Consider the following 27,742-nt stretch of genomic DNA (forward strand, 5'->3'; position numbering starts at 1 on the left):
TGGTATTTAGAACATAGTACTGAGGGAGTGAGATGACTACATCTTCAATGACCTAGGTAAATAAAGTAGATTTTTGGCCCAAGATTTTCTCCTTTTTTTTTTTTTTTTTTTTTTGTATTGGGGATCGAACTCAGGTCCTTGTGGTTACAAAACAGGTGAGAACCAAGACCTGTCATGTAAAGGTACAAGATCCCAGTAATGAGTGTAACTGTACTGTCTACCTAGAATGTACCAATAAACTCAAGAAAAATAAAAATAATAATTTTTTTAAAAAAATCCCCGGCCCTGGCCCCAGATTTTCAAACAATCATTGCTTTGCATTGCTACAAGCTGCTTCTTGCCACCGGTCACCCCATAGCCTCTGCGGGTGAGCTTTAGAGTTACTAAGTAGGTGTGAGAGTCAGGACGGAAGGCCTTGATGCTAGGCTGTGTTTGTGAAAAAGTGAAAAACTACTGTGTCTGAATAGCGATTCATCCAAATACACTTCAAAGCATTTTACTGTTTCACTTGAAGAGCACCATCCTGTCCTAACAATGTCAAAACTATCCTCAGACTTCAGTAAAGTCTCACTCCAGGTTTTTCTTATCATTGTTCGGATATGAAGACCTATCTTGGGTAAAGCAATAATCAGATAGATGAACAGAACAGAAGAGACCAGAGAAATATTTTCCCATACACAAGTTTACATACGGCAAGAGTTTGATCTTAAATGTCCTCCAGAGGCCCACTGGTGCTATTGGGAAGTAGTGGAACCTTAAAAGATGGGGTCTCGTGGCAGGAAGTTACGTCACTGGGAATGTGCTCTGAAAGGGAATATTGGGACCACAGCTCTCCTCTCTCTTTCACTTCCTGTCTGCCATGAGGTAAGCAACTACCTCCACCACACACTCCTCCCGTGATAAAATGTCCCACGTCGGTCCAAAGGCAATGGGGTCAATTTATAATGGAATGAAGTCTCCAAAATTGTGAGGCCAAATTAAGCTTTCTTCTTTCTAAGATGACTTATTTCAAGTATTTGCTATAGTAACAGAGTACTAGCACATACATTCTCTATGGGGGTTTTCAAATTATGGAGAAGCTTGAGTCTCTTTGGAGTAAATTAAATAATTATACTAATGAATCCTAAAGAGAATAAAGATCTAATTGTTTACAAATATGCAAATTTATTTCTGAAACAAAATATTTAAAAACCTACAAGACCCAAGAGGAAAAGTATTACCTGCTATCAAAAGTAAAACTCTAGCCGTGGTGGTACATGCCTGTAATCCCAACACTCGGGAGGCTGAGGCAGGAGGATCGCTATGAGTTTGAGACCAGCCAGGGCTACATAGTGAGTTCCAGGTCAGTCTCGACTACATAGTGAGACCCTGTCTCAAACAAACAAAACACTTTAGTTGGACATGGTGGTAATGCCTCTAATCCCAGCATTTAGTAGGCTAAAACAGGAGAATCACCATGATTGTGAGGCAAGACTGGACTCCAAAGTGAGACCCTGTCTCAAAAAAACTGAAACTGCAACATGCCGATACCATACTAGTTAGCAATTCATTACATGTCAGCTCCACATTTACCCTTCATTGTCTGTTCTGCAAGACCTAATCTGGTCCCTACAAATGTTTCCTCTTTGCCACTTGGCAAGCTGTAAAGCTGTGTCCGGAGAGGGTGCCGAGGGGGTTTATCCTCCAGGTCCCAGTATGCAATTCTAGGCACTGTGCACAGCGTCTGTAGCCCCACACCCCTGGAGTGCAGGCAGCTTCTGCGAGGTCTGGTTCCGGTGATGCAGAAACATCACGGTCTCACGCCTGCAGCATGGCACCTCTTAGGAAGCACTCCTCCAGGGCCTCTTCCCGTGGCCTTGCCACCTCAGTGAATTTCTCTGCCCTCCAGCAAGCCTTGGCGACATCCTCTCCAAAGACATCTGGATCTTAGCTAGCTCTGGAAGGTAGTAGCTGCTCCCTAATTTGCTACCCTGATATTCTTTAGAGTTTTCTTTATCACTTATCAGACAACCCCTAGCTATGCTGGACACGTTATAGTTAATAATTCTTTATATTAAAATTTCCCTGTTCGAATTATTGTGTGATTTTGGTCTCTTGACTGGCTCACACTTGATACAGAATTGGTAGCAAGAGTAGAGTGCTTCCTGAGGACAGGCTCACCAAGACAGGACTTCTGGACTCGTTGCCCCTATTAGAGCTTGCATCTAGATGGCCCCTAAAGCCCCATGCCATCATGGGTGGGGCTTTTTCAGAGGTGGCTGGATCTAGGGTGTGTGATGCTGGCACGAAAGTGGACTAAAGTGAGTGGACTAAATCAATCCACTGGTTGGTTTGGTACCACCCTAGTCCCAGTACCCTAGATACAATAGAAAAGGGCAGAAAGAAGCTCGTAAGGTAGGTCCCTTGCTTGCTCTCACCTGCCATGAACTGTTTCTCCTCTGCGATGCCCCTCTGCCAGGCCACCCTGCCTCGGAGCCAGCCGATTATGGACTGAAACCGCTACAAACTCTGAGCCAAAATAAACCTTTCCTCCTTTAACTTTGGGTGTTGGGCATTCTGTTTCAGCAATAAGAAAGTAACTATGACAGCACCCTCAGAACAGGCACAGATCGTTATGTCAATGTCAACCAAAGGGCATTTATAGCAGAGAAGGCTCTTATCGGTCAAGATGATAATATACTCTGAGCTGAGGGTATCAGACAGTTTCATTTCCCAGATACACCACTACTTGCTCAATAGACCCATGAATGTGGCCACAGTGGCAGTGATAAAGCTTATTTATGGGCTGACAACAAAGACTTCCCCTTCTCCAAAATTGACCTGTTCTACTGCCAAGTGCTTAATCCATTCAGAGCTGAGGCTAACACCAAGACTGCCATATGGTACCGATCTCATGGCCACAGTCATCTCCCTTGTGGAAGATGGGTTATATTGGACTCTGACGTCAAGAGAGGACCAAGTTCATCTTCACTGGAATAGCTCCACAATCTGGATAGGGATTGCCTTCCTTGCCTATCAAGCTCCTGCAGCCTCACTGAAGCCATGTATTGACAGAATGCCTTTTCCACCATCAGGGCATTTACGATGGCACTGATTTTAAGCAAGGAATCAGCATCACAGCTAAGGAAGTGCAGCGGTGAGCTCGTGCTTATGAAGTCAACGTGCCCCGGCACCAAGGAGCAGCTGCTCCGATCGGAAGATGCAGAGGTTCACTGAAGAATCGGTGATGACAACAGTTAAAAGATACTGTTCTAGGAGGACAGCACCCACTCTGCACCACAGTATATGGGCCCAAGAATCCGGGCGGTAGTGGGAGTTGTTCCTCATAGCATGATACTTCTTATTCCAGCAATCTTGAATAAGCCGGTCTGGAGGTCTTCGTTCCCAGGAGATGCTTCAACCAGGGGCACAGTAATGCTTCCACTGATGTAAGATCTAGGATGAGCCTGCTCGCTGGACCTCTCATGTCACTAACCCAATATGCAGCAACACATGTAGCTCTACTAGCTGGAGTGGTCAACCCTAATGGCCTCTGGGAGACTATACTGCCAGAACACAAAAGCACTACATCTGGAACACAGAGGGTTCCCTGGGTGCCCGCGTACCTCATACCCAAGAGTAAAGATTAATGAAAAAACACATATCAACCAAAATAGCCAGGACGATTGGAGGACTCAGAACCTTTTGAATGAATGTTTGGCTCACTCCACCAGCTTGAGCAGCCTGACCAGCTAAGGCTTTAGACAAAGGGGTAAGAATACCAAAAAGGTAGTGGAAAGAGGGCATAGGTTTACAAAAGCAAGGACTGTGAAAGCTTTGAATATTTTCCATTTCCTTCTTGTATCTATTTTCTTTGTAACTCTTTGTTCGTTTGTTTGTTTTTTGAGACAGGGTTTCATTAAGTAGTTGAAACTGACCTGGAACTCACTATGTAGCCCAGGCTGGTCTCCAACTCACAGCGATCCTCCTGCCTCAGCCGCCCAAGTGCTGGGATTACAGGTGTGTGCCACAATACCTGGCTTTTTTTGTAACTTTTAACCACTTTATTTTTGCTTTCCAGGTTAAATTTACAGTTTAATCTTTAGGTCATCAATATTTGATGAAATAGTGTAATTAACATGGCCAACGATGAAAACAATGAAGGCAAGTCCACAGGCCTTGATTTGCAAGGAAGTGTGGCTGTGCCTGGTTAGGTGGAAGGGCGGAGCTGTTTCATTAAGAAATTTCCGTGTGTAGAAGGGCACATGAGGAAGCTGAGTAGCCAGGCAGGAGGACTGTGACCACTATCAGTTCATTGTGTCTCAATCCTCCTGTCCTTGCCTGTTCTGTGACAATGGATCCAGAGTATTTCTCCTTTGCTAGGTTGCACAATGTTTTGGCAATCTAGGGTGCTGGAGGAATTTCTTGTCCAGTTCTGTGTCACCCACAGGGCTCAGCTCTGGCAACTCACATAGCTTAGCAGCATTGCGCCATTGGTGTGGCGCTTTTTGGGCATGATTTACCCACACACCTTTGAATAACTTCACAAAGTCATGGCACTGATGTGAAATCACTCGATGGATGGATACCCTGGTACCTTCTAAGATTTTGCAGCTACCATAAACGTCACCATGCAGAGAGCCAAGGTAGGAGACCTGGAATTTGGCTTGAGAGACAGTAACGACTGGCCGCTTCCTTCAGCTGCTATCCCTGTGTTCTTTAAAATTCTCTTTACTGCTCTGCAAATTTTTTATTCCTTATAAATTATATAGATAATACTCTCTGTCACTCCAGTCCATGCTATAGCTACTACTGTACATATTTATGTCCAGTGTTCCCCTGTTCACATTGTGTGGTTTTGGTCTCCAAATTGACTTCCGTTTGATACAGACACCATAATCAAAGACAAAGACTTGGAGCTGGGGATTTAGCTCCGTGGTTCCGGTGCCTACCTTGAAAGTGCAAGGACCTGAGTTCGATCGCTGGCACACACACACGCACCCACACACAAAGAGACAAAGACTTGAAGACAAATGTTACTTGAAAAATCTACTGCCTGTGGGTTAGCATCAGCCCTAGTTGGGTATTTTTTTAAACCGACAAATTAATAAGGAAAAAATACAGATAGACAATCCGTAGAGGAAGTAAAAAGTAATGTTAGGAATCAATAAATTATTCCATCACCAGAAGAAAATTCTAACTTCATGAATATAAGTGGTAATGGAAAGGAAACCACTGAGACCATGCTGGTGAAAGCTGGAAGTCAGCCTCTCTCGGAATATTCAATGTGGAAACCCTTTCGAGCAGCTTCCCCTTCTCCATAGTTACTTTAGAGAAATAGTTACACATAAACAAAGTAGCGGGAACAAACATATTCTTTGCAAAATTGTGGATAAGCATAAAAATTATACACAACATACCTATCCTTTAGTAACTACCTATCTGCAAAAATATCTCTGGCAGTTACTATACCCATATATGTGTATTTCAGGAACCTTTTTGTTCCTGTAAATAAACAAAGAAAAACAACCCTGAGTAAAAATCAACTAAAAAGAAAGAAACATTTAATTTTTGTTCAGTTTTGGCAATCTCTGTCCATGGTTGGCTGCCTCCATTGTTTTGGAGCTTGTGGCAAGGGGGCGCACTGTGGTAAGCGCACTTTGAAATTATGCAGAGTGTGGGTAAAGCATGTATAGAAAGAGCCAAGCTAGTGGCACTATACTGCAAAGCTATGTGACTTGCTCTGTAGTAGAGCAATCTGTTCATGCTGGCTGGAAAGCAAAGAGAGAGGAGGGCTGGCCTCTGAAGATCCCCTGCAAAGGCACAGCCCCAGTGACCTGACCGGACTTCCTTCCTCTAAGCCCACCTCTTAAAAGTTTAACTACCTTCCAAAAGCACCATGAGTTTGGCACTACGCTTTTAACACATGGGCCTGTGGCGTATGCTTATCAAAACCATAGCGCTCTATTTCCGCCATTCAAAGACTCATGTTCATCTCATAATATAAAGGCAGCCTGTGTTTGCCAGTTTTCTGTCACTGTAATACCTGAGATAAACCAACCATGGTTTCAGCACTTTCAGTCCATAGCCACTTAGCCCTGACACTTTGGGCCTGTAGCAGCACAGTACACCATGGCAGATGTACATGGTGGAGAAGGTCTGTTCACCCCATGGCAGCAGGGAAGCAGGGAAGGGGGCGAGCTTCCCAAAAATCTCCCTGAAAGGCATGCCTGCAGTGACCTAACTTCCTCCAAGCAGACTTCACTTCTAAAGATTCCATCATCTCCCACAGTGCGATTTTTTTTTTTTTTTAGACAGGGTCTCACTGTGTAGTTCAGATTGGCTTTGAGTTCACTAGGTAGCCCAGGCTGGCCTGGAAATCACAGCAGTCCTCCTGCCTCTGCCTCCAGAGTGCAGGGATTACAGACATGTGGCAGCACACACAGCCCAAAGTGTGATCATTAATGCTCATTTTTAACTTGCCTAGATTAAGAAACATCTAGTAGAATAGTAAAATATGTTCCTGGTGATTCTAGCTGGGTCGTGGAGAGCATGCTCTGCTCCCCAGCTGCCAAGAACAAGGCAGCTTTGCTTTGCCAGATCCTTCCACAATACGTCTGTCTTGGGAGCCTACCAACCATGGACCAAACTGCCTAAAACTGAACTAAATCTTTCTCCTTTAAATTGTGTCAAGTATTATGTCTAGCAACTGGAAAGCTACTATAAAAAACAGGTACCAGGAGAAGGGTCACTACTGTTCACATATTGTCATTGTACCTGACAGCATGGCTTAGTAGCCTTTGGAGGTGATTTATGGGAGGAGTTTAGAAAAGTAGATTTGAGGAGCCATAAAATACTGTAAACAACATGATGGGTGCTAGGGATGTAGCTCAGCAGCACAGTGCCTACCTGGCAAGCATGAGGTCCTGAGGTTGATCCCCATTACAAAAAAAAAAAAGAACTTGATGGGTGATTCCGGTCAAAGCTCAGAAGACAAGGATGCTGAAATGAATATGGATAGTAAAGGTTAGGATCAGGAGTTTCAGTTAGGAACAAGGGTTTCATTGGCAGTTGGACTACAGGGCATGTGTGTCACTTTCTGGCAGAAAATTTCTCTGCATATTGCCCATGTCCTGAGACTTTGCAGGAGACTGAAACTGAGGATGGTAGATTAATCTGCCAGACAAAATCTCAAAACAAGCCGGGCGTGGTGGCACATGCCTGTAATCCCAGCATTCAGGAGGCTCAAACAGGAGGATTGCTGTGAGTTTAAAACCAGCCTGAACTACATAGTGAGTTCCAGGTCAGTCTCAACTACAGAGTGAGACCCTGTCTCAAAAAAAAAAAAAAAGAAAATCTCAAAACAGCACAATATTCAGGCGGTGGCATGGCTATTGCTGGCTGATTTTAGCCAGATTTATAGAGAATCAGCGGCAAATGACAGAGCTGAAAACTTTGGAAAATTTAAATTTTGGCCCAAAAGGAACCATGAGTAAAATTGGGGCCAAAGGAGGTATGGCTGTCAAAAAGATTAGCACCATTAAAAAAGAAATCAAATACTTCGTACAGGGACAGAAATACATTTTGATGGAATCTCAGGAATGATCAATACCCCACTCACCGCAGACTCAAGGGTACAAAAGAGTCAAAGTACTCTAGAAGAGAGTTCCTGGGACGTATGTGTGAAAAGTGCCTCCTGGGATCCTGGTTCCCCAAGATTCATTTTCATCCTGTTCAGTCACGCAGGCACTCAGGGGCCCGGCTAGGGCTTCCACAGACAGACTTGGGCTTCATTTACCCGATGCCAGTTTTACTAGCATGCAAAATTCAAGAGGTGTGGGGTCAGGGAGCTTTCATCCAGATTTCAGAGGAAGACCTTGGGGCCCAGGCAAGAAGCCCCTGAGAGGGACCGTGTGTGAAGCTGTGGAAATGAAGGCAAAGGTGCAGTGAAGACCCCTGGAAGTTAGAGACGCCATGAACATGGAATGTCTCCAAGAAAAGCTACAGTCAAAGGGTAGAGCAAGCCCAAGAGAGTCTGTTTAGGAGTTGCAACCAGCAAGGCTCTAGGTGGGGCTGCCCAGGACCTGTAGAACTCACATCTTACCCTATGCCCCAGACATGGAATTATAGGATTTAATGTGGGTTTTGGTCTTGCTTTGGTCCAATTCTTTTCTGTCTTATTCCTTCTTTTGGAATGGAAATGTTTACCCCATGCCATTGTACCTTGTGATTGTGTTACATTATTTTTCCAGAGGTTCACAACTAAATGTTCACCTGCATCTCAGAAAAAACTTGGACTTCTGACAAGTGCTGGAACTATTGAGACTTTCAGGAAGTGATTATCATGTTTCTGGTTGTGCATGGGGTAGTTGTATAATGTCAGGTAGAGTTCTGAACTTGATATTGGATTTGGAGATTAAATATGTGTAAGAAGATACGTTTGTCAACTTGATTGGATTGAGAAATGCCTAGATTAGTAACCCATGCTCCAGAATGTGTTTGGGTGAGTCACAGAGGCACGACTTGGGTGGTGTTCATGGCTCTTAGCCCGTTCTACCTTGGTGCTGTTCCCCTGCTCTGAACCTTTGCTGCCATGAACAAAGCAGCTTCGCTTTGCCACACCCCCCACCCCACCGTCATGGTTCTGCCTTGGAGCTTGCTGACTATGTCCTGAATCTCCTGCAATCATAAACTAAATTAAACCTTCCATCCTTTCAACAATATCAAGTATTGTGTCCAGCAACAAGAAAACTAATACACAACAGTACCACAGGCTGGCAGCCAAACCTATGGCATATGGGCTTTGGGGATACTTAAAATCTTAATTGTAACACAGTCCAACTCTAAGTCCTAACCCTTCCAGCACTGCTCAAAAGTTAAACTCAGTGTCTCCTCCAAGTGGGAGGGAGAAAGGAAAGGACAAGGAAAAAAGTGTAAATTGCCATGCCAGGTGTAGTGGCACGCACCTGTAATCCCAGCACTCGAGAGGTTGAGGCAGGAGGATCACAACAAGATCAAAGCCAGCCTGGGCTACATAGTGAGTTCAGGGCCAGCCTGAACTAAAAAGGGAGACCATGCCTCAACACCCCCCGCAAAAAGTGAAAATTGAAGGAAAAAATGGAAACAAAACTTTTGTGTATAGGGAGGGGAGAGAGCTTGAGGGAGGAATGGAATAAAATAAAATTTTATTTTTATTTTTCAATTTTTTTGGTACCAGGGATCAAACTCAGGACCTTGTGCTTTCAAGGCAGGCAGCAGCAGCACTGAGCTAAATCCCCAGCTCTTATAAAATTTAATTTAAAAACAAGAAAACAAAATCTCCTCCAAGCCTCGGGGCAAACTCAGTTGTAAGCCCCTACAAAACTAAAAAAAAAAAATTACATATTTCTAATATACTGTATACAATAGACAACAACATACTTCTAATATACTATCACATACTTCTTGTTTGTTGTTTTTTGTTTTGGTCTGCTTTTTCTGGTACCTGGGATTGAACTCAGGACCTTGCGCTTGCATGGCAGGCACAGTGTCACTGAGCTAAATCCCCATCCCTACATACTTCTAACATACATCTTGGGTCAGGCATAGGGCAAACGTTCCCATTCCAAAATGAAGGACAGTGGCATAGCAAGGAACGGCTGAACATATGCAAGATCAAAACCCAACAGAGCAAACATTAAATCCCAGACCGCCATGCCTGGAGTTCAGTGACAGAATGTGGGCTTGTACGGGCTTCAGGAGCTCTGTCCCTGCAGCCTTGCTGGCTACAGCCCACACGGCATCTTGGGCTGGCTCTGATCCGCTGCCTGCAGCCTCCCTTTCCAGACCTTCCACGATCCTGGGATCTCTAACTTCCTTGGATCTCCACTGTAGTCTTTGACTTCACTGACACGGCTTCATTATTCACTGCCCTGTTAGGGGCTACTTGCAGGGACTCTAAACCTGCCACACACTGCCTGGCTTCCCAGGTTTCCTTTGAAGTCTCAGTACAGCCCTCCATGACCCCGTAACACTTGCCTTTTGCATGGCTATGTGACACCACCATGAACTCTACTGGAGACTGATGAAGCCACAGATGTAATAGTCTGAGCGGCTTGATGGCCAAACACAAAGGAACAATTTCCAGGGAAAAAACTCTCTAATTAGCCCTGTGCAAGCAGGGTTCCCCAGGGTCCTCTTTTCAAATGTAAGTTTTTGGATTAAGTTTATACTTTTATATCTATGAGCCTGTGACAGAAAGAGCCTTGCTGATTTCTGAGATACCCTCTCTTCCTAATGTCCCACTGCTGTGACTGTACTTGACATGTGGTTTAGGAGCTTTTAGAGCTAGTTTGTGGGAAGAGTTTGGAAAGGTTCGGAGATGCCAGCTGAAGGAGGAGAGCTGGAATGCCTTAGGCTGTTCTGCATGGGAGATTCTGAACAGAGCTCAGAAGACCAGAAAGCTGGTAAAGACCAAGCTTGGGAGGGTTATGCTGGGAAAAACTGCATTGGCTGCTGGACTCCAGACAAGGTGTGTTAGGCTTTGGCATAAAGTTTGTCTGCATTTTGCTCATGTCCAGAGACTTCGTTTGAGACTGAGATTAAGGGTGGTGAACTAATCTCACAGAAGAAATTTCAAGGCAGTCTGTTAAGGCTGTGGCATGGCTGCTGTTGGGGGCTAGATCTATGCTGAGAATCAAGAGCAAAGCACCCAGCAGAATGAGTTAAAATGTTTTGACTTTGACCAGCAAGGAAACTCCAGTAAAGTGGGCTGGAAAGACAGAACAGGGGAGATCTTGACTGCTGAGAAGGAACAGGAGAATAGAAAAGATGGCCTGAGGGCATCACGAGAAGCAGCAGAACTCTCTTTGTAGCCTCAAAATTGCAAAAGTGAAAGACTGCTTTGAAAAGAAAGCCTCAAAGCACCGTGTTCCAGAAAGGCAGTAGCCTAGAGAATTTGTTCCTTGGTGTTGGGCTCAGAGTGCTTGGTGATCCAGGTACTCAACCCCCACAGCCAAGAAAGAAGGAAGCCTGGCTACTACTGCTCCAGCTGGCACCAAACTTGGGCATCAACCACATGGTGCTGGTTCTAGGCACATGTAAAATGAAAGAGTTGTGGGGTCAGGAAGGCTTCCATCAAGATTTCAAAAGAAGGCCTGGGAGGGCTGGGGATTTAGCTCAGTGGTTCCACCATCGGCTTTGCAAATGCAAGGACCAGAGTTCGATCCCCGGTACCAAAAAAAAAAAAAAAAAAAATGAATAGAAGGCCTGGGAGGGAGGTCAGTGGGTGAGAATGTGAGTGTGTGAAGCCAAAGGTGCAATGGAGATCTCAGAAGTTTGGAGAAGTCAGTAGCGTGGATCCTCTGAGGAAAACTGCAAGGGAGCAGAACCAGCCTAAGAGAGCAACTTTGGAGCCACTCAAGCCCTTTGGAGTTTACAACTTACCACAGATGGCTGGGGATGCTGGAAGAGGAACTGTGGGATTTAATGCCTGCCCTGCTGGATTTTGGACTTGCCTTGGTCCTGTTCCTTTATAGCCCCATTTGTAACGTTTGGAATGGAAATGTCTATCTTGTGCCACTCAATGTTGGAAGTATTTAACTTTCTTCCATTTGTACAGGGGTTTGCAGCTAGTTTGCCTTAAATCTCAGAAGAGACTTTGGACTTGGACTTTTCAACAATGCTGAAACTGTCAGGACTTTGGCAGCTCTTGGAGATGGACTAAATGCCTTTTTTTTTTTTTTTTTTTTTTTTGCATAAAAGGATAAGCACGAGTCTTTGGGGGGACAGGGGCAGAATGTTATGGCCTGTGTTTAGCTGTCCTCACAAAGCCTCCTGCTTTCTCAGAGTTGGCTGAACTACAGTGACTCATACTGGGGCTAGGCCTAAGGGTACCAGAATTAAAAGTGTGAATGCCACTCACCCCACCCCAAGTAGGCCAAGATAAAAGGGGCACAGTTGTCCTTTGTGGCTGTGTTATTTTCTGTGGCCATGACCCGTCGCCCCTCTGCCATGTGCCCCTCTGCCTTGGAGCCAGCTATGGACTGAAACTCTACAGATTGTGGGCCAAATAAACCTTTCCCCTTTTAACTTTGGGTGTGGAGGGAGTATTCTGACTCAGCAACAAGAAAAAAGTAACACATGTCCCGATGCAGTTTCTTTGTTTTTTATTTTGAGACAGGGTCTTGCTGTGTAGTTGAGGCCAGCCTTGAACTATGTAGCCTAGGCTGGTCTCCAACTCACAGTAATTCTGCGTCAGCCTTCCAAGTGCTTGGATCACAACACACCTGGCTTTAGATGGCTTAATGGCCTCAAACTCTTTAGTAAATACACCCTCTATGGTAACACCTTTAAAAGTGTTCCTCCTTTCACCACACTGCAAATTTTCCAAATTTTTCCTCTGCTCTTGGTTCACACAGTAAATGGAGCTAAAGGCAGTCAATAATATTCATGTTACTGCCTGAATGTTGTGCTGCCTTGACATTTTCTCTGCCAGAGAAACTAGTCCATCACCTTTAAGGCCTGCCTCCCACAAAGCCTCAGGGCATGGCAAAATGTAGTCAAATTTCTTTGCCACAGTACAAAAATGCTGGCCTTCAGTTCAGTTCCCTATGCTTATTTCCATCTGAAACCTCATGAAAATAACCTTTACTGTCTCCATTTTGGTAGCACCATGGTCTCTGGCTTCACCAGAGCTGCTCGCTTAGCTCCCCTTGTAGCATCCTAGGTTTCCTCTAACCTGCTCTTCCAAACTCCTCCTGCATACCAAATCCAAAGGCTCATGCACGCCATCAGGTAGTAATAGCAACAATCCCATTTCTCAGTACCAACTCTGTCAGCACTGCATGACTCCAACAAAATACCTGAGATAATCGAGTTAGAGGAAAGGTTTATTCTGGCTCAGCTGCAAACATCTAAGCCCGTGGCCAGTTGGCCTCATCGCCTTCAAGCCTGTGGTGAGGCAATACTACCACAGCAGAAGCACTGGTCAGGGAAAGCTGCCCACACTACGGCGACCAGGGAAGATGGAGGGATTGGGGGGCCCCAATATCCTCTTCCAGGACAAGCCTCCAATGATTGGTCACAAGTAGGCCCACCTCCTACAAGCCCCACCACCTCCCAGTCCTAACGTGAGTGGGGACAAGCTGTTACAGCAATATGCAAACACAGAAACTTAATTCCGTACAGTCCCACACACTAATTTGGAAAGGTCTCATTGGAGCAAAGGAAGGAGGGAGGGAGTAGAGGGCTTGCAGAATTCTTAATAGCCAAGAAATGGAAACAACCTGAGTTTAAGAAAATATGGTAGAAAGCTGGGCGTGGTTGTTCATACCTGTAATCCCAGTACTCAGGAGGCTGAGGCAGGAGGATCACTGAGTTTGAGACCAGCCTACACTACGTACTGAGTTCCAGGTCAGCCTCAACTACATAGTGAGACCCTGTCTCAAAAAACCCCCAAAAAGAAAAAAGAAAATATGGTAGAGATCTATAATGGAATATTATTCAGACAGAATGGTATCTTGCCATTTGCAACATGGCTTTGGAAACCAGTATGTTACATGAAGTCAAGGACAGAAAGACAAGTACTGCATGTATGATCTCACATAAGTTGCAAGTGGAATGGTGGTAAACAAAGGCTGGACAGAGGAATGAAAGGGAGGCAGAAGAAAGACTGATCATGAGCACTGTGCTGCAGATTAAGTTCTGGTGCTGTTTGCACAGTAGGGTGACTGGATAGCAACTACAATGGAACCTTAGCTCATGAACAATGTTCACAAACTAGGTTCACAAACAGAAAGGTTTGGCAAAAGTTTTCTAATCTTTTTTTTTTTTCCCCAGTAGTGGGGTTCAAACTCAGGACCTTGTGCTTGCCAGGCAGGCGCAGCACTACCGAGCTCCGTCCCTGGCCCCCAAATTCTGTTTGCAAACTCTGCATCAGGTGACAAATATGATCATGACCACCTTTCCCACACAAACACAAATGTGGCCATCTTTTCCAAAATCACAGCACAAATTCGTGAACCAAGGTACCACTGTATATACGATTTCAAAAAGTTAGAACTGAGTGTTCTTACCATAAATGTTTAAGTAGACTGTTTGCTGATTTAAACATTACACAACATATTGAAATGTCATTAATATGTAAAATTCTGTTGAAAATGAAATTTTAAAAAATGCAAAACCTAAGAAAAAAATGTGCACCTGTTGTGGCAACAGACTGCTGAATATTTTACTCGGGGGAAAAGAACCCTGCAGGATATTCTTGTGTAAAAAGAAAAAATCCCTATAACTTATTTTATAAAGATATATAGCTATGTGTATATAAATTGTTAGAAGCAGCATGAGCACCAAGCCAGATTCAGGGATTACTTTCAAACAGTAGAAGAGGGCAAAGAAAAGGGACTATGGATGTTTAAAGCAGATGTATACCTTATCTGCAACATTTTTAAAAATAAAGGTTAACAAAATGCATTATACTGCTTAAAACTGAAAACTGAAACATTAAAATTCCTATCTCAAACTTTGTCTTCTGGCCCAGATGAAGAGACTAGATTTATTCTGATGCAAATGAAAAGGACAAAATGTATAGAGTGGTTCTTCAATACATGTAGACAAAGAACAGTGATCTCTGAAAGACAACACTGCCCCAGCTCCGTGCCTTGAATCTTCAGGTCTTGATGGACTTTCTTTGTTAGGGTGGAGTTGAAAGATCAAGGGAGATCAGGGAAGCTAGAGTTCCCATGGCAGAGGGATGGAGATGCAGAAACTCCAGAAATTTGAGAGGGAAACCTTCAAGAAAAGTGTCATGCATGAGGAAACTATCCCAGGAAAAGGTTTACAGGAAGCGGAGCTCATACAAAACTAGGATTAGTCTGTTTTACAAGTCCACTCAAGATAGTTCACAATCTAAGGGGCACTGCATCCAGGAGGGTCTTACTTCAACCCTAGAACAAATGCAATCCTTACCTTCAGAGTCCCAAAAGGGATCAGCGTTTTCAAGTATGTCTCAGAACAAGGTTCAAGAGTATTTACAGCAATACAAAAATATCCAGCACCCACCAACACCCGTAATTTTCCAAATGAAAAGGACAGACCCAAGCACAAAAAATGAGGAAAATACCATAGTACACCATAATCAATTTAACAGCAGTGATCAATAGAAAAAGCAGACAACTAGTTATGTCTACTACCGAACAAAGACCACAGAAGATATGCCACAGGACACAATAGGAGCAAGAAGACAATGGATCAACATCCTTCAGACATTGAAAGTAGAACTCAATCTAGAATTTTACAATGAAAATCTCTCTATACCAAAGAGTATACCTATGTCTCTAAGAAGCAATGTTTTTTTCAATTTAAACAAAACAGCAAACCTGTCTAACTAAAATGTTAAAGTGAGAACAGAAGTCCTCCAGAAAAGCAGCAGTAAGCATGTTAAGTAATGCACAGGTAATGGTTAAAGGATAAGGGCCAGGGATTCAGTTAGCTGGTTCTGGCGTCTGTCTTATAAGCGCAAGGACCAGAGTTTGATCCCCAGAACCAAAAAGGGTAATAATACAGTTAAATATACAGGATATCTCATCTAGAAAACCAATTTTGCACCTTATGCTTATCATAGTAACCATCTCTACAATGCTTTAGGCCCACTTGGTAATTTTATGTAATATTTAGCAAACAACAATAGATAAGGCTAATAAGAAACCAAAAGTAGCTAACTTCTAAGGTAAATCATTAAATTCACCATTACAGGGGAGTAAATATACAATGTAGTTTTGTCCACAACATGGCTCGAGAGAACCAGATTTCATATGGCAGCATGTGGCTTGGCAGTAGAGATGGGTACACCAAGTGCTTGAAACAGAAGCCCAGGTTTTTTTTTGTTTTGTTTTTTGCCTGGTTTTATTTCACATGTACTTTGAACTAAAAGGGCAGGAAGCCACAAGATTTCAGGATCATAAATAACCGGTATTCTTATAAAGTCTTGGTACACTTGAGCTTGATTTCTATTAATTTGCGGCATCAACTTGCATGTCACTCTTATCCTCCCTCCAACTGTCATTCTTGGGCTCTGTTCCCCACTGATTAATTCATTCCTTAATTACTATATACTGGCTTAGAGGAGCTGCAACAACAGTAGACACTCCACCTCCAAACAAGACTCGTGAAACAAACCCAGTAAGGTTAAAATTTGTAATTAAAACACTACAACACACCAGTCAATAAAGAACAGGCTAATTCAATAAACATGTAGATTTATTTTAAATCAGTTTGGTACATGATACAGATTGGTTTTAAAGTTTTTAATGAACTGAAATAGAAACTTCTAAATACAGCAGTGTCTGCCTGTGCATTAAGTATCTATAAAGAAAAATAAAGTATCTGACAGCACATCAGCATGAACAAATCAGATGAAAAATCTGAAAAGGTTTCTAATGTACCTTCTGGATTAAGTAAAACCCAAAAATTATTAATGGCTCAAGATACTACATTGCTAAGGGATAAAAAGAAGAGGCTGTGTATTCTGTTGCAAGAGATCACCTTGCAAAATCTAACTTCGTATGGTTTTGTTGTCAGAGCAGTGCTCAAAATCATAGAAGCTCCAATTACTTCCACAAAATTTCCAACATGTGTTGACATTAATGTGTGGCAAACAATTCCTATCCAGGTGACAACTGCTCATCTTTGCCACCTTGTGAGGATGGGAATTCTGTGTATTTCAAATGAATTTTACAGCACTCACCAAATACTAACAGCCATGGCACCATAATAAATTTTGTGAAGTACCTAAAATATTACATTTAATGGAAACACAAAACTGTGAGGTAAGACTAGCCTTTTCCAAAAATCTTTGAAGCCAGAGATTTAAACAATTAAGGCACTTGAAAACATTAGGTGTATGTACAAATGTGCAAGTAAAACAAACTTTAGCTGTTTAACTGTACCAGCAATGACAAGGAAAACAATAACTCTTCATTTTGAGAACCTTTAATATAATCACCTAAGGAATTTGTTTATGAAATGAACCAAAGCAATCATTTTCTACTATAAAATGCTGAAAACCAAGTGCTAAACTCAGCTACTATAAGCCAGGGAGAAAGGAGGGGAAAAAAAAAGACCTAGAAAAGCAAAAGCCTATTTTAAACTAATTAAGGCCTCTGAACTAATCCAATGTACCAAAGGTAAGAGAGAAGTAGTCCTCCTAAAACTAAGAAAATTAGTGCTTGATGAGAAATGACAGCAACAAAAGTATCCATGCTTATTATCCTATAGGAATTGAAATCAAGGAGAAAACAAAAAAGGACAAAAAGCAGTCTATCCAGGGCAATCATTAAAAATCTAACTGGATCAAAAATCAAAAATCCATAAATTTTTTTTTTCTCTTTTTGAGAAAGGGCCTCGCCTCTGTAGTTCAGGCTGGCCCCAAACACAAGGAGATCCTCCTTGCCTCGGCTCCCAAGTGCCAAGCATGCCCCTACCATACTTGGCTTACAACCCATAGGTTCTGTGAAATTTATACTGGTCACATTTGCTTGGAAAACTGATGACTCTCCTTTTAAAGAGTTAATAAATGATTCTAAAACCTATTTCCTTATAGCCTCAAAAAAGTTACTTTCCAGGAAAGCCTGGGAGAAATCTTTTCAAAGTACAATAGCATCAGGACATCTTTTTTGAGTACAAATAAAAGTTACCTAATAATCAGTTTAATCTCTTTTCAATAGCCCTAAGGAAAATGACAGAAGGTTCAAAATATGAAGGCCTTCAACTTTGTATAATATTCTTCAGCTTAACTTTCTCAGCTATGAAACAAAATTGTTTTTAATTAAACATTAACAGTATGATATCTAGAAGCAGGTTTACCATTGCTTACTTCAACATTATATCTTCAGAACCTTTACCTTCCTCAACGTAAAAGAATCATAAACATTTTAAGTTACAGCCTACCTTTCAGTCTGTCTAAGGCACTGCTCTTTATATTCTCAAAGATACAAGGTACTTTTCAAGTATGAACAAGAACCTGTTAACATTAATGATTTGTATCCTTTCCATTAAGTCTGGAATGTAATTCCCTATGTAGCAACTTATTTCTAATGTAGAAAAAAATAACTGAACACAAAATTTTATAAGGACACATTTTAGTACTACTAAATAGATTAATTCCACTTTTGAAATGCTAGCCACGCCCAACTGATGCTTGCGTGGCACACTTTTCATTTCTGGCCACTGAGTAACATCTTGTGTTAGGATGAAAATAATGCAGCTTTCAGACTTTAAGGTGACTAAATTTAATCTGCTAAGAGTCAAGAGGTTGTCTGCACAGGATGACATTTTCCATTACTTAGAGAAAGTTATATTTGGCATGTCAAGAAAAGAAACATAATCCCACAGCAGCAGCCATTTAAAATAAAAGACAGCCCCAAGGATTCATGCAGAATATTTAAATATTCCTTTTAGCAAAATGGTTTAACTGATTTTTCTTCTGGGATGATGCTCCAAAATATCCTATGCATCCTTTGCAAATTTAAAGATCCTGGAATAGCGTCTTCCACGTGGGACATCTTTAAAGAGTATTTTGGTTTCAGTGAATTACACAAATGAATTGCTAGTCCTTAATTTAATAGGTCCATTTACAGAGTATGGTAATTTCGTTCTTTAGATTTGCAGAATTTATAAAGAAAGAAAATTACAGCTTGTACACCCAAGACAAGGACAATTCCTCCAATAAAACTGGCTGCATCAAAGGTAGACTTCCGTGCAGGTTCTAAGGTTGGAGTCGAAGTGGTATTTGCTGCACCTGGTATGACAAAAGTAACAATCCTTAAAAAGTCTCATGATCCTCTATTGCAATTTCAAGACCCACTTGATTCTATTTTGCCATGTGTATATCTATAAAGTACTTTTAAGTCTTTATAGCTAGAATTCATCCTATGGATAATGAAGGAAGATAACCATTTATCATTCTTCATCTTATCCAGGGCCACCAAATGGTCAATGAGGCTATAATGTGTCAAATATGAAGATTATAGAAAAATAATTTTCTGGTATAACAACTGTGCCCAGTAAATTTATCAAGCACTTTCAAAATATGCAATAAATTTTGTAAAGCTGCATTAATGTATTCAAAACTAAAGACATTTAAATTATACTAGACATATAGTCACATTTGTTCAAGTTACAAAACATTAAATTTGCAAAATTTCACAGGTGTACAGTGTAAGACTCACTGTCAAATATGAATGAATTGGACTCAGGAGCATTCTCCTGGAATGAACTCATTCACATAAGTACTAACTGCAACCTGAAATGCTTATAATTTATAACTTCAACCAGAGAAATAACTCATCTTAAGCAGCACTGTCAGTTAACTTTGCATATGAAAAGGTATTACCATCATAAGGGAAAATAACATGAAAATTACAATTTCAAGGAGTACAATGTTTCAAGGCAAAAAGACTTAAAAAGCATCAATTTCATAAAAAGCATTTAATAGAAGTATTAAATTTCTCCTCAGTAGAATATCAAACAATAACCGGCTTTAAGATAAATTACAACTGGGGCTATAGCTCAGTGGTTGGCTGTTTATTGCTTGCTTGGCATGTGCTAGTGCAATCTCTAGCTACTATTATTGCTTAAATAGCTTACCACCTCCATCCCCTAAGTATCAACTCAAAACTCAGTTTCAGTCCACATACATTCATGAATAAAACTGGAACCTGATGAAGAAGCAGTAAAAGGCAACAAAGTACACACATTACATGCGATTAATTTTAAAAAGCCTCAATTACCTGTTGTGGTAACTGTGGTGGAAGAAGAGGAAGGTGAAGTTGTGGTTTTAGCTGGAATTAAAAAACAAAATGTATTTAAGAGCCTTGAGTTTCTAACTTCCCGGTTCTCTAATAATGCCTTTTAAAAATAATGCTACCAACTTCAACATTTTTTCAGTATTTCAGAGAATAGTATCTACACATCCAAAAATACTAGCTTTTATGTTTATTTTTAAATGTTCAGCAACTATAAAATTATACACAAGGGCCGGGGATTCATGTCAGTGGCACCAAACCTGCCTCGCAAGTGTAAGGCCCTGAGTTTGATCCCTGATACAGCAAACGAAACAAAACCATTTAAAAAAAAAAAAAAAACACAAAAAAACCTAAAATGACTATAAAAAAAACTACATATACTTTCAGATAAAGTTTGCAAAAGAGCAGAGAAGGGCAAAAATGGCAAGTTCTTTTACAAATAAGTTCGCTTCTAAGACAAAAACCAGTTAAGTCATACAAGAAACAATTATGACATAGTATTTATATGGGTATTAGATTTGCCTGTGTTCTTCACTACAAGGGTTATAAACTTTCCTTGTAGAGGCAGTAAATATTTCAGTCTTTGTGTACTGGAAAAGCAGCCAAAAACAAATTTTATGCAAATAAGTGGGACTAGCATATTAAGAATGAGTAGGTTGCCGGGCGTGGTAGCACATGCCTGTAATCCCACCACTTGGGAGGGCTGAGGCAGGACTGCTGACCAGCTGACCAGTGAGTTTGAGACCAGCCTGTGATACATAGTGAGTTCCAGGTCATTCTCAATTACATAGTGAGACCCTGTCTCAAAACCCCCCCCCCAAAAAAAAAGAGTAGGTTGTCACAGGGATAGTTACCTCAATGTAAATGGCAAGAGCCTAAGGGTAGCAACAGTGTACCAGTTGAGGCCAAAAAATGGATGACATCTCTTAAAGTGTGAAGAATTAGTTTAAATGTAAATTAATTTTAGTAACTGAAGCACTCTACTAAAAGGAACTTCAGAAACTATTAATGTCTATTACATCAAGTGTGAGGTTTTCTCATGCCATTACTTGAAGGATTTAGATACTTTTGTATTTCATAGAGTCAAATAACCAAGACCTACTAAATGGTTTCAAGACCTTTTTTCTTTTTTGGTACTGGGGATGGAACTTGCAAGGCACCACTGAGCTAAATCCCAGGCCTAAATGACTGCAAAGTTTGCTGAAGCATTTGAGAAAGGTTTCATTAAGAAACTGTCCTTAGGGCAGGGGATTTAGCTCAGTGGTTCCAGCGCCTTGCTTTGCAAGTGCAGGGACCCAATTCCAATCTCCAGCAACAACAACAACAAAAAAAACCTTAAAGTTGGGTTCAGTTTTTTGAAACACTTATAGGCCCTCCCTCTAAGCAAAGGGCTACAGGAGATGCTGGCTCGGAGTTTCCAATCATGTTCTAGAAAACAAGTAGATCAGGCTTTACAGGGGCTTTACTACAAAGATGTGCATACTAGGGTGGGATGCTAGGGATGGTGAGGGGAAAGAAGAAGATAAAGTACACAAAGCTTATATTCTCACAAAAAAATGTAAGGTGTTACACTGTTTCAGAAAACAGGATTTGATGGCTTAAGAGAATTTGGCAAGAAATACTTCTGTTTAAAGTACTTAACTGAAATATAAGGCATTTCTGAGATTTTCTTATCCTTATATTCAATAGAGGAAAAAGTTCATAAACACAGAAACTTTTTTTGGTACCAGCATTCTACTGTCTGGCACAGATAGGTAAGGCAGTACCAGGGATTGAACTCCGGGCCTTCTCTGTGAGTACATGCCCAAGCCACTTCCAAGTTTCTGAGACAGGAGCCTGAACATGTGATATTCCTGCTTCAACCTGAGTAGCTGGAATTATAGGCCACTGCACCATGATCCTTGATTAAGAAGACATTGAGACTAAATCCCGTCAGTGACCTTAAAACAATCAACATTAAAATTTCAAGCATCTTCCAAATTCCACTAATAAAGAAGTTCTGTGCTGTAACAGTAATTCTATACCAAAAGCTGGCTTTAAGACATAGACTGTCATTAAAAAGTAGAGCCACAAAGACTAGGATCCCCCCTCAGGCAAACTGCCCTTATTCTAAGGTTATCAGGACCCCAGGAGACTAAGTCATTCTCATTTTTAGAGTAAACAGAGAGCATAATGCTATTTCTGAAAGATCTGGTCAGACTCCTTTTTAGGATTGATACTACCCAAGAGAATACTGATGGATATATTCATACATGTTTGTAACTCTTCCCATTTTGCTTTGAGTAATGCTGTACATAATTTTTTCATCTTGCTTTTCACTGAACAGTTCTCATTCCTCTAAGGTATAAATATCTTATCTAAGGATGGAAACATGTAATTTCTACATTTGAGGGTATTATCATTTTAATGCTCATTCCCTTTAAGGTTTTTGTGATTGTATTTAAGTGTATAATCAGTATAATAAAAAAATCTATAGAACTTTTTACATTAAACATCAAGTCTTTGATCTTAAAACAGGTTTGTTTGTTTTTTGTTTTGTTTTGTTTTTTGAGACAGGGTCTCACTACATAGTTGAGAATGACCTGGAACTCACTATGTAGCTCAGGCTGGTCTCGAACTCACAGCGATCCTCCTGCCTCAGCCTCCGAGTGCTGCGATTACAGGCGTGTACCACCACGTCTGGCTCATTTTCTAGTTTTTTGTTGTTGTTGCTCACTTAGAAATCTTGAAATGTTAAGGGGAAAAATAATTCTAGCACACAGATAGGAAGGGCTAGCTAGGTATGTGCAAATAGGTTTAAAGGACTTCAGCATTGTTTTGTTGATACCGCAGTCACTACTGAGCCTTCAGTCATGTCCTCTGATGTACAAATTGTTTGAATGACCCTATCAGCAGTAACAAATATTACCTAATTGTCCAAACAAGAAAATAATGGGTAAAGGTGTGCACCACAATCTTACAGTAAGAAAGAAAATAATCTAAAGGTAAATAAGCATATCATTTAGTTTCATAAAAAGTATATTTAAGGTTGGGGATTTAGTTCAGTGGCACCACACCTGCCTCACAAGAGCAAGGTCCTGAATTTGATCCCTAATACCAAAAAAAAAAAAGAAAAAGTGTATATTTAGATCTAGAAATATATATGTATATATGGGGAGGGGGCTACTAGACAAAGACCAGAAGAAATCACTGGAAACATTTTGAACCCTTGGATGACAGAAATTAAAATTTCCTTAAAAAATTTTTTTTAATTTCCTTTGTGCTTCTGTATCTCCCCAAAATCCTCCTGCTTCTCAAGCACAAGGTCCTGAGTTCAATCCCCAATACCCAAAACAAAACAAAACACCAGGGTATTTAAGTATTGTAAAGTATGAAGTAATTACTGAGACTAAAATCTCTAGCAATCTTTAAAATTACACTCTTAGGCACTGAATGAAAAAAAAAATTAAAACCTGAAAGATGAAGGAAAAAGAGTCAATCATTTTGAATTACCTGTTGCATTGGTTGGCACTGGAGGAGCAGTAGTAGGCACTATTAAAAAAAAAAACAAACAACAACAATATACATCAAAACGGTCTAAAATATCTAGCACCTGTAACACTACTTCACAACCCGCAATCATGAACACTACTTTCATAATGTTTACAATGTTAAGCACTACCTTTAGAAGTGATAGTGGTTGCTTCACCAAATACCACTTTCCCTGCTTCTTTACAAATGGATTTACCAAATTTTAAACACTTCCCTTCCACCAGTAAAGGTATTTCTTAGCCTTACTTGCAGCTAAGTAGCCATGGAAAACTTCTACCAAGCATCCTTATGATAAATGTGGGCCTCCATTTTTCCCTACTAGCAGGAAAAATCAAGGTGATGGCTCGAACACAAGCATCCACCTTGGACAGGAAGTCAAAGCTATTTTTGAGAAATGATACAGTAAAAACCTAAAGGGTCCTGAATCTCTAATGGTTGTAGAGTTACTGCTCTAGATCTCTACCTGTACTCTAGCCTAGACTTCTTCAAATGAAGAAGTAAATTTATCCACTGCTTAAAAGTAACTAATTTGGGGGATTATGTTCTTTATAGTCAAAACAAATTCTAACTAGTATATCAGCAAAGCAGCATTAAACCAAGGTCTGAATAGTTTTTCTAATACTCATTAAAAATATTTGTTCGTGTAAAACAAATATGGGTTATAGTCTATATTAAACATTAATAAAATCTAACATTAATAAAATCCCCACTTACAAAGTTCATATTGGGGGCCGGGGATTTAGCTCAGTGGTCCCACTGCCTGCCTTGCAAGCACAACATCCCAAGTTCAATCCCCGGTATTCACCAAAAAAGTTCATATTGGGATAGGGAAACCCTCACCAAAATTAGTCAGAAGTAGTCTGTGAAGGTTACTGACACTCTGCAAAATCTTTTACTCTATTCAATTATCATCTATGTTTCAAATTAAGAGTTAATTTTCTGGGCTGGGGATTTAGCTCAGTGGTTCCAGCGCCTGCCTTGTAAGCCCAAGGACCTGAGTTCGAACCCGCATACAAAAAAAGAAAAAAAAAAGAGTTGACTTTCTCATCTATAATCGCATTAGAAAAATCAGCTGTTTCAATTAGAAGTTTTAACGATTTGCAGCACAAAATGCAAGTCAGTGTAGTCAATTTCCTCAAATTTAAGTATAAAAACTAGATAAACACAGTTGTTTAGCTATAACACAAACTAGGCTAGAAGACTAAAATGTGACAATTAGCAACATCATAACTAGAATTTGTCAGAACAAGGTTCTCTAGGTCTGCAACAGACAAGGTACAGGTCTATTTTTATTTTTTATTTTGGTTTTTTTTGTTGTTTTTTTTTTGAGACAGGGTCTCATTATGTAGTTCATACTGCTCTGGAACTCACTGTGTAGCCCAGGCTGGTCTCAAACTCACAGCAATCCTCCTGCCTCAGCCTCCGAGTGCTGGGATTATAGGAGTGCTCCACCACACCCGGCTGACAAGTACAGGTCTAAACCCCAGCATATTCCTGTCAAGTCAGGAGACGGAAGTACCTACACTTACAGCACTGCACAGTATAAAATCACTAAACCAAAGCTTCAACGTGTCCTTTCATCAATCGATATGAATGTTATTCCAATTACAGCAATATTTCAAAGACAACACTGAAACACAGCTCTGAGGCAATGCCTTTTCTCATTCCTCTGTGGCTACTTTCCCCAGCCTCCCACATGAAGACTTACCAGAACACGAGGAAATGTTCACCATGCTACAATTATTAACTGTTACTGTTGAATTATCGGAACAGTAGCTCTTACTTGCTATGGAAAAAAAGAGACAAACATCAATCACTCACTTATACTACTACCGTTGAGTATGCTACTAAGCTCAAGAACGGCTTCTAAAACAGAACTGAACTCCAACATAAATACTTCAGAAGTCCACAAATACTGGTCCTTTTCCCATTGTCTTGGAAATATTACAGGAGAACCCTCCAAATTTTACCCCTCTAAAATCCATGCACTAAATGAAACATTCAGATCTTAAGAACTATGGTATGACTATTATACCATCAGCAAAAGCATCCAGAAATCTATACATGAAAGGGGACTCAGTAAGAACTGATCAAGATCTTTTAATAAAGGCTTAAGGCTCAGTAAACATACGAAGTGCCCTACAGCAGTAGCAGACTGAGCTGCAAATTTTCCAGCTCTAGTCTTTTATACCTTCTAAAACAGCGTCCTCCAGCCGGGGATTTAATTTAGCTCAGCGGTTCTGCCGCAAGCGCAAGGACCCAAGTTTGATCCCCAGTACCAAAAAAAACACAACAAACGAAACAACTACAACAGCTTCCTAAATTGGCAGACCAGAAGGAACGTAAGGGGAGGCTGGGGCAAGAAGATTACAAGCTTGTGCTTAGCCCAGGCCTGGAGTTCAATCCACTATACCATCCCCCCCATCAAAAGAGTAAGGGAAGAGCATTCCCCAAGGAATCTTAAAGCAGAACGTTCAAAACTTGACAACTCTTATATACTACCATACAAAGTGAGTGCATGCACCCTTAAGTGCCATTTTATGATCTAAAAAAGTAAAACAAAATGTTAATTTAACCCCAAGTTAATACTTTTGTTTTCAAGAACTTTTGAACTTTCTGCAGTATAGTTTCTGGAACCGTTAATTTTCACTGGGGAATAGGGGAACAACATGCAACTTTTTATTTTAAAATTTTTATTTTATTTAAAAAACCCAAATAGGGCCGAGGATTTAGCTCAGCAGTTCAGTGGCCTACCTTGCAAGCGCCAAGGACCTGAGTTCAATCCCCAGTACCAAAAATAAATAAATAAATAAATAAATAAATAAATAACCAACCAACCCACCCAAATAGACTTTCGCTGATCAGAAAAAAAAACAAAAAACAAAAAACAAAAAACTGACCATCTTACATTTAGAAAATAATTGATGGTGTAAGCTTATGATTCTAACAATAATCTTATCCGTGCTTCAATGTACCTCCATCAAGCTCCTTATCCCTTAATATGTTTTAAAACTTAAAAGCACAACAGTCAACTTTTCTTTTCCTATTCCTCCACTGTATCTAAGCTTCCAATAAAAACTATGTAAGGTTTCTTTATATACTTACTGTAATTCATCTTGCAGGACAAAAGAAAGTTAAACATCCCAGTTTTCAAAGGAAAATCACACAACATTCTGTCACAGCTAATTCCAGCATATTAACACATCTTAAATATACAAAAATCTAAAATTTCTCCTTTCAAAACTTAGTGAGCGTACTCACCAAGTCTAAGAAATCTTAAAGGGAGGATGGAAGACGAGATTTACAGGACAGTGCTAAACTACTGATGTTTCAAAGTATTAGATTTGCAAAAAGTAATATATCAAATGTTTTAGAGAATTTTCAAATGTTCACAAAAACCCTCTTAGGTGTTTAAAAAAAAAAAAAGACAATTTTGTACTTTCAAAATTATAGCAAGCCCCAAATTTCTTACCTTCTTTACATTCTATCCAATAGCAAGTAGTATTAACAATACTTGAGTTAGAACAGGAAAGACAGCTTTTGTGGCTTTCACAGGTTTCTGAGGAGAAAATTTATGAGATCTATGAATTGACATCTCATTTGAGTTTGTTCTAATTACCTCTTTTGAACAATAAGCATTATATACAGTACCAAAATTAATAATTCAGAGACATGATAAAACTTTATAAACTGATTTACTAAGAAACTAATTACCAGGGCCAGGCGTGGTGGCACACGCCTGTGTAATCCCAGAACTTGGGAAAATGAGGCAGAAGGATTGCTGTGAGTTCGAGACCAGACTGGGCTACATAGTGAGTTCCAGGTCAGTTTCAACTACCCAGTGAGACCCTGTCCCCAAAACCAAAAAACAACAACAACAAAAAAAAACCAAAAAACAAAAAACTATCAACCATGAAGCCATACATAAAAATAAAAAGCTAGTGGACAAGTTCAGCTGGAGGTACCTATCAAATAAATAATCCTTTCACACAGGGCAACTATTTGAAAGAAACCTACTACAGCTATTTGGTTTAAGGCATTTTAGAGTGCCCCTAAAAGATAAAAATATTGGGGAAAAGGCTATGATGAACACTACAGTCCAGAGAATTATTGCTCATCAAATAAAACCCAAGAATTTTGAAACGTAAAAAAAAACTTTTATTACAAGTTAAATGCAAACTCTGATGTGGCCTTCTGAAAATGAGTTAATTCCCCAGAGACTCAGGATTTTCCACAACTGAAAACATTTTAAAGGGCCACATTTACACCTATGTATACATGTAAGTTTAACAAGCTCTCTAGGCGTTTGCAAATAGTTTGGGCCACATGGTCCATAAACAAGGACTAATTATAATTTAATGTTTAGACAAATGAACAGTCTATAGAATCGGGCTTTATGTTTCTGAAGTTAAATGCCTCCAACATTCTCATCTGCTTTCTTTCCCCTTGCC

At 40.5% G+C, this 27,742-nt stretch overlaps 1 protein-coding gene across 1 annotated transcript; it reads right to left on the minus strand.

Annotated features, from left to right (window-relative positions):
• Positions 1-16,486: 16,486 nt before the first annotated feature.
• Cd164 (CD164 molecule) lies at positions 16,487-26,871 on the minus strand. The gene is made up of 5 exons (XM_010635286.3): positions 26,764-26,871; positions 25,000-25,077; positions 23,253-23,291; positions 19,746-19,796; positions 16,487-18,754 (listed from the first exon to the last, which is right to left on the minus strand). The coding sequence occupies exons 2-5, from the start codon at positions 25,022-25,024 to the stop codon at positions 18,588-18,590; spliced, it is 282 nt and encodes a 93-aa protein (XP_010633588.3). The 5' UTR covers positions 25,025-25,077; positions 26,764-26,871; the 3' UTR covers positions 16,487-18,587.
• Positions 26,872-27,742: the final 871 nt, after the last annotated feature.

This window comes from Fukomys damarensis, unplaced genomic scaffold (assembly GCF_012274545.1).
Source record: "Fukomys damarensis isolate Sample0158 unplaced genomic scaffold, DMR_v1.0_HiC HiC_scaffold_14, whole genome shotgun sequence".
Classification (NCBI taxonomy): domain Eukaryota; kingdom Metazoa; phylum Chordata; class Mammalia; order Rodentia; family Bathyergidae; genus Fukomys; species Fukomys damarensis.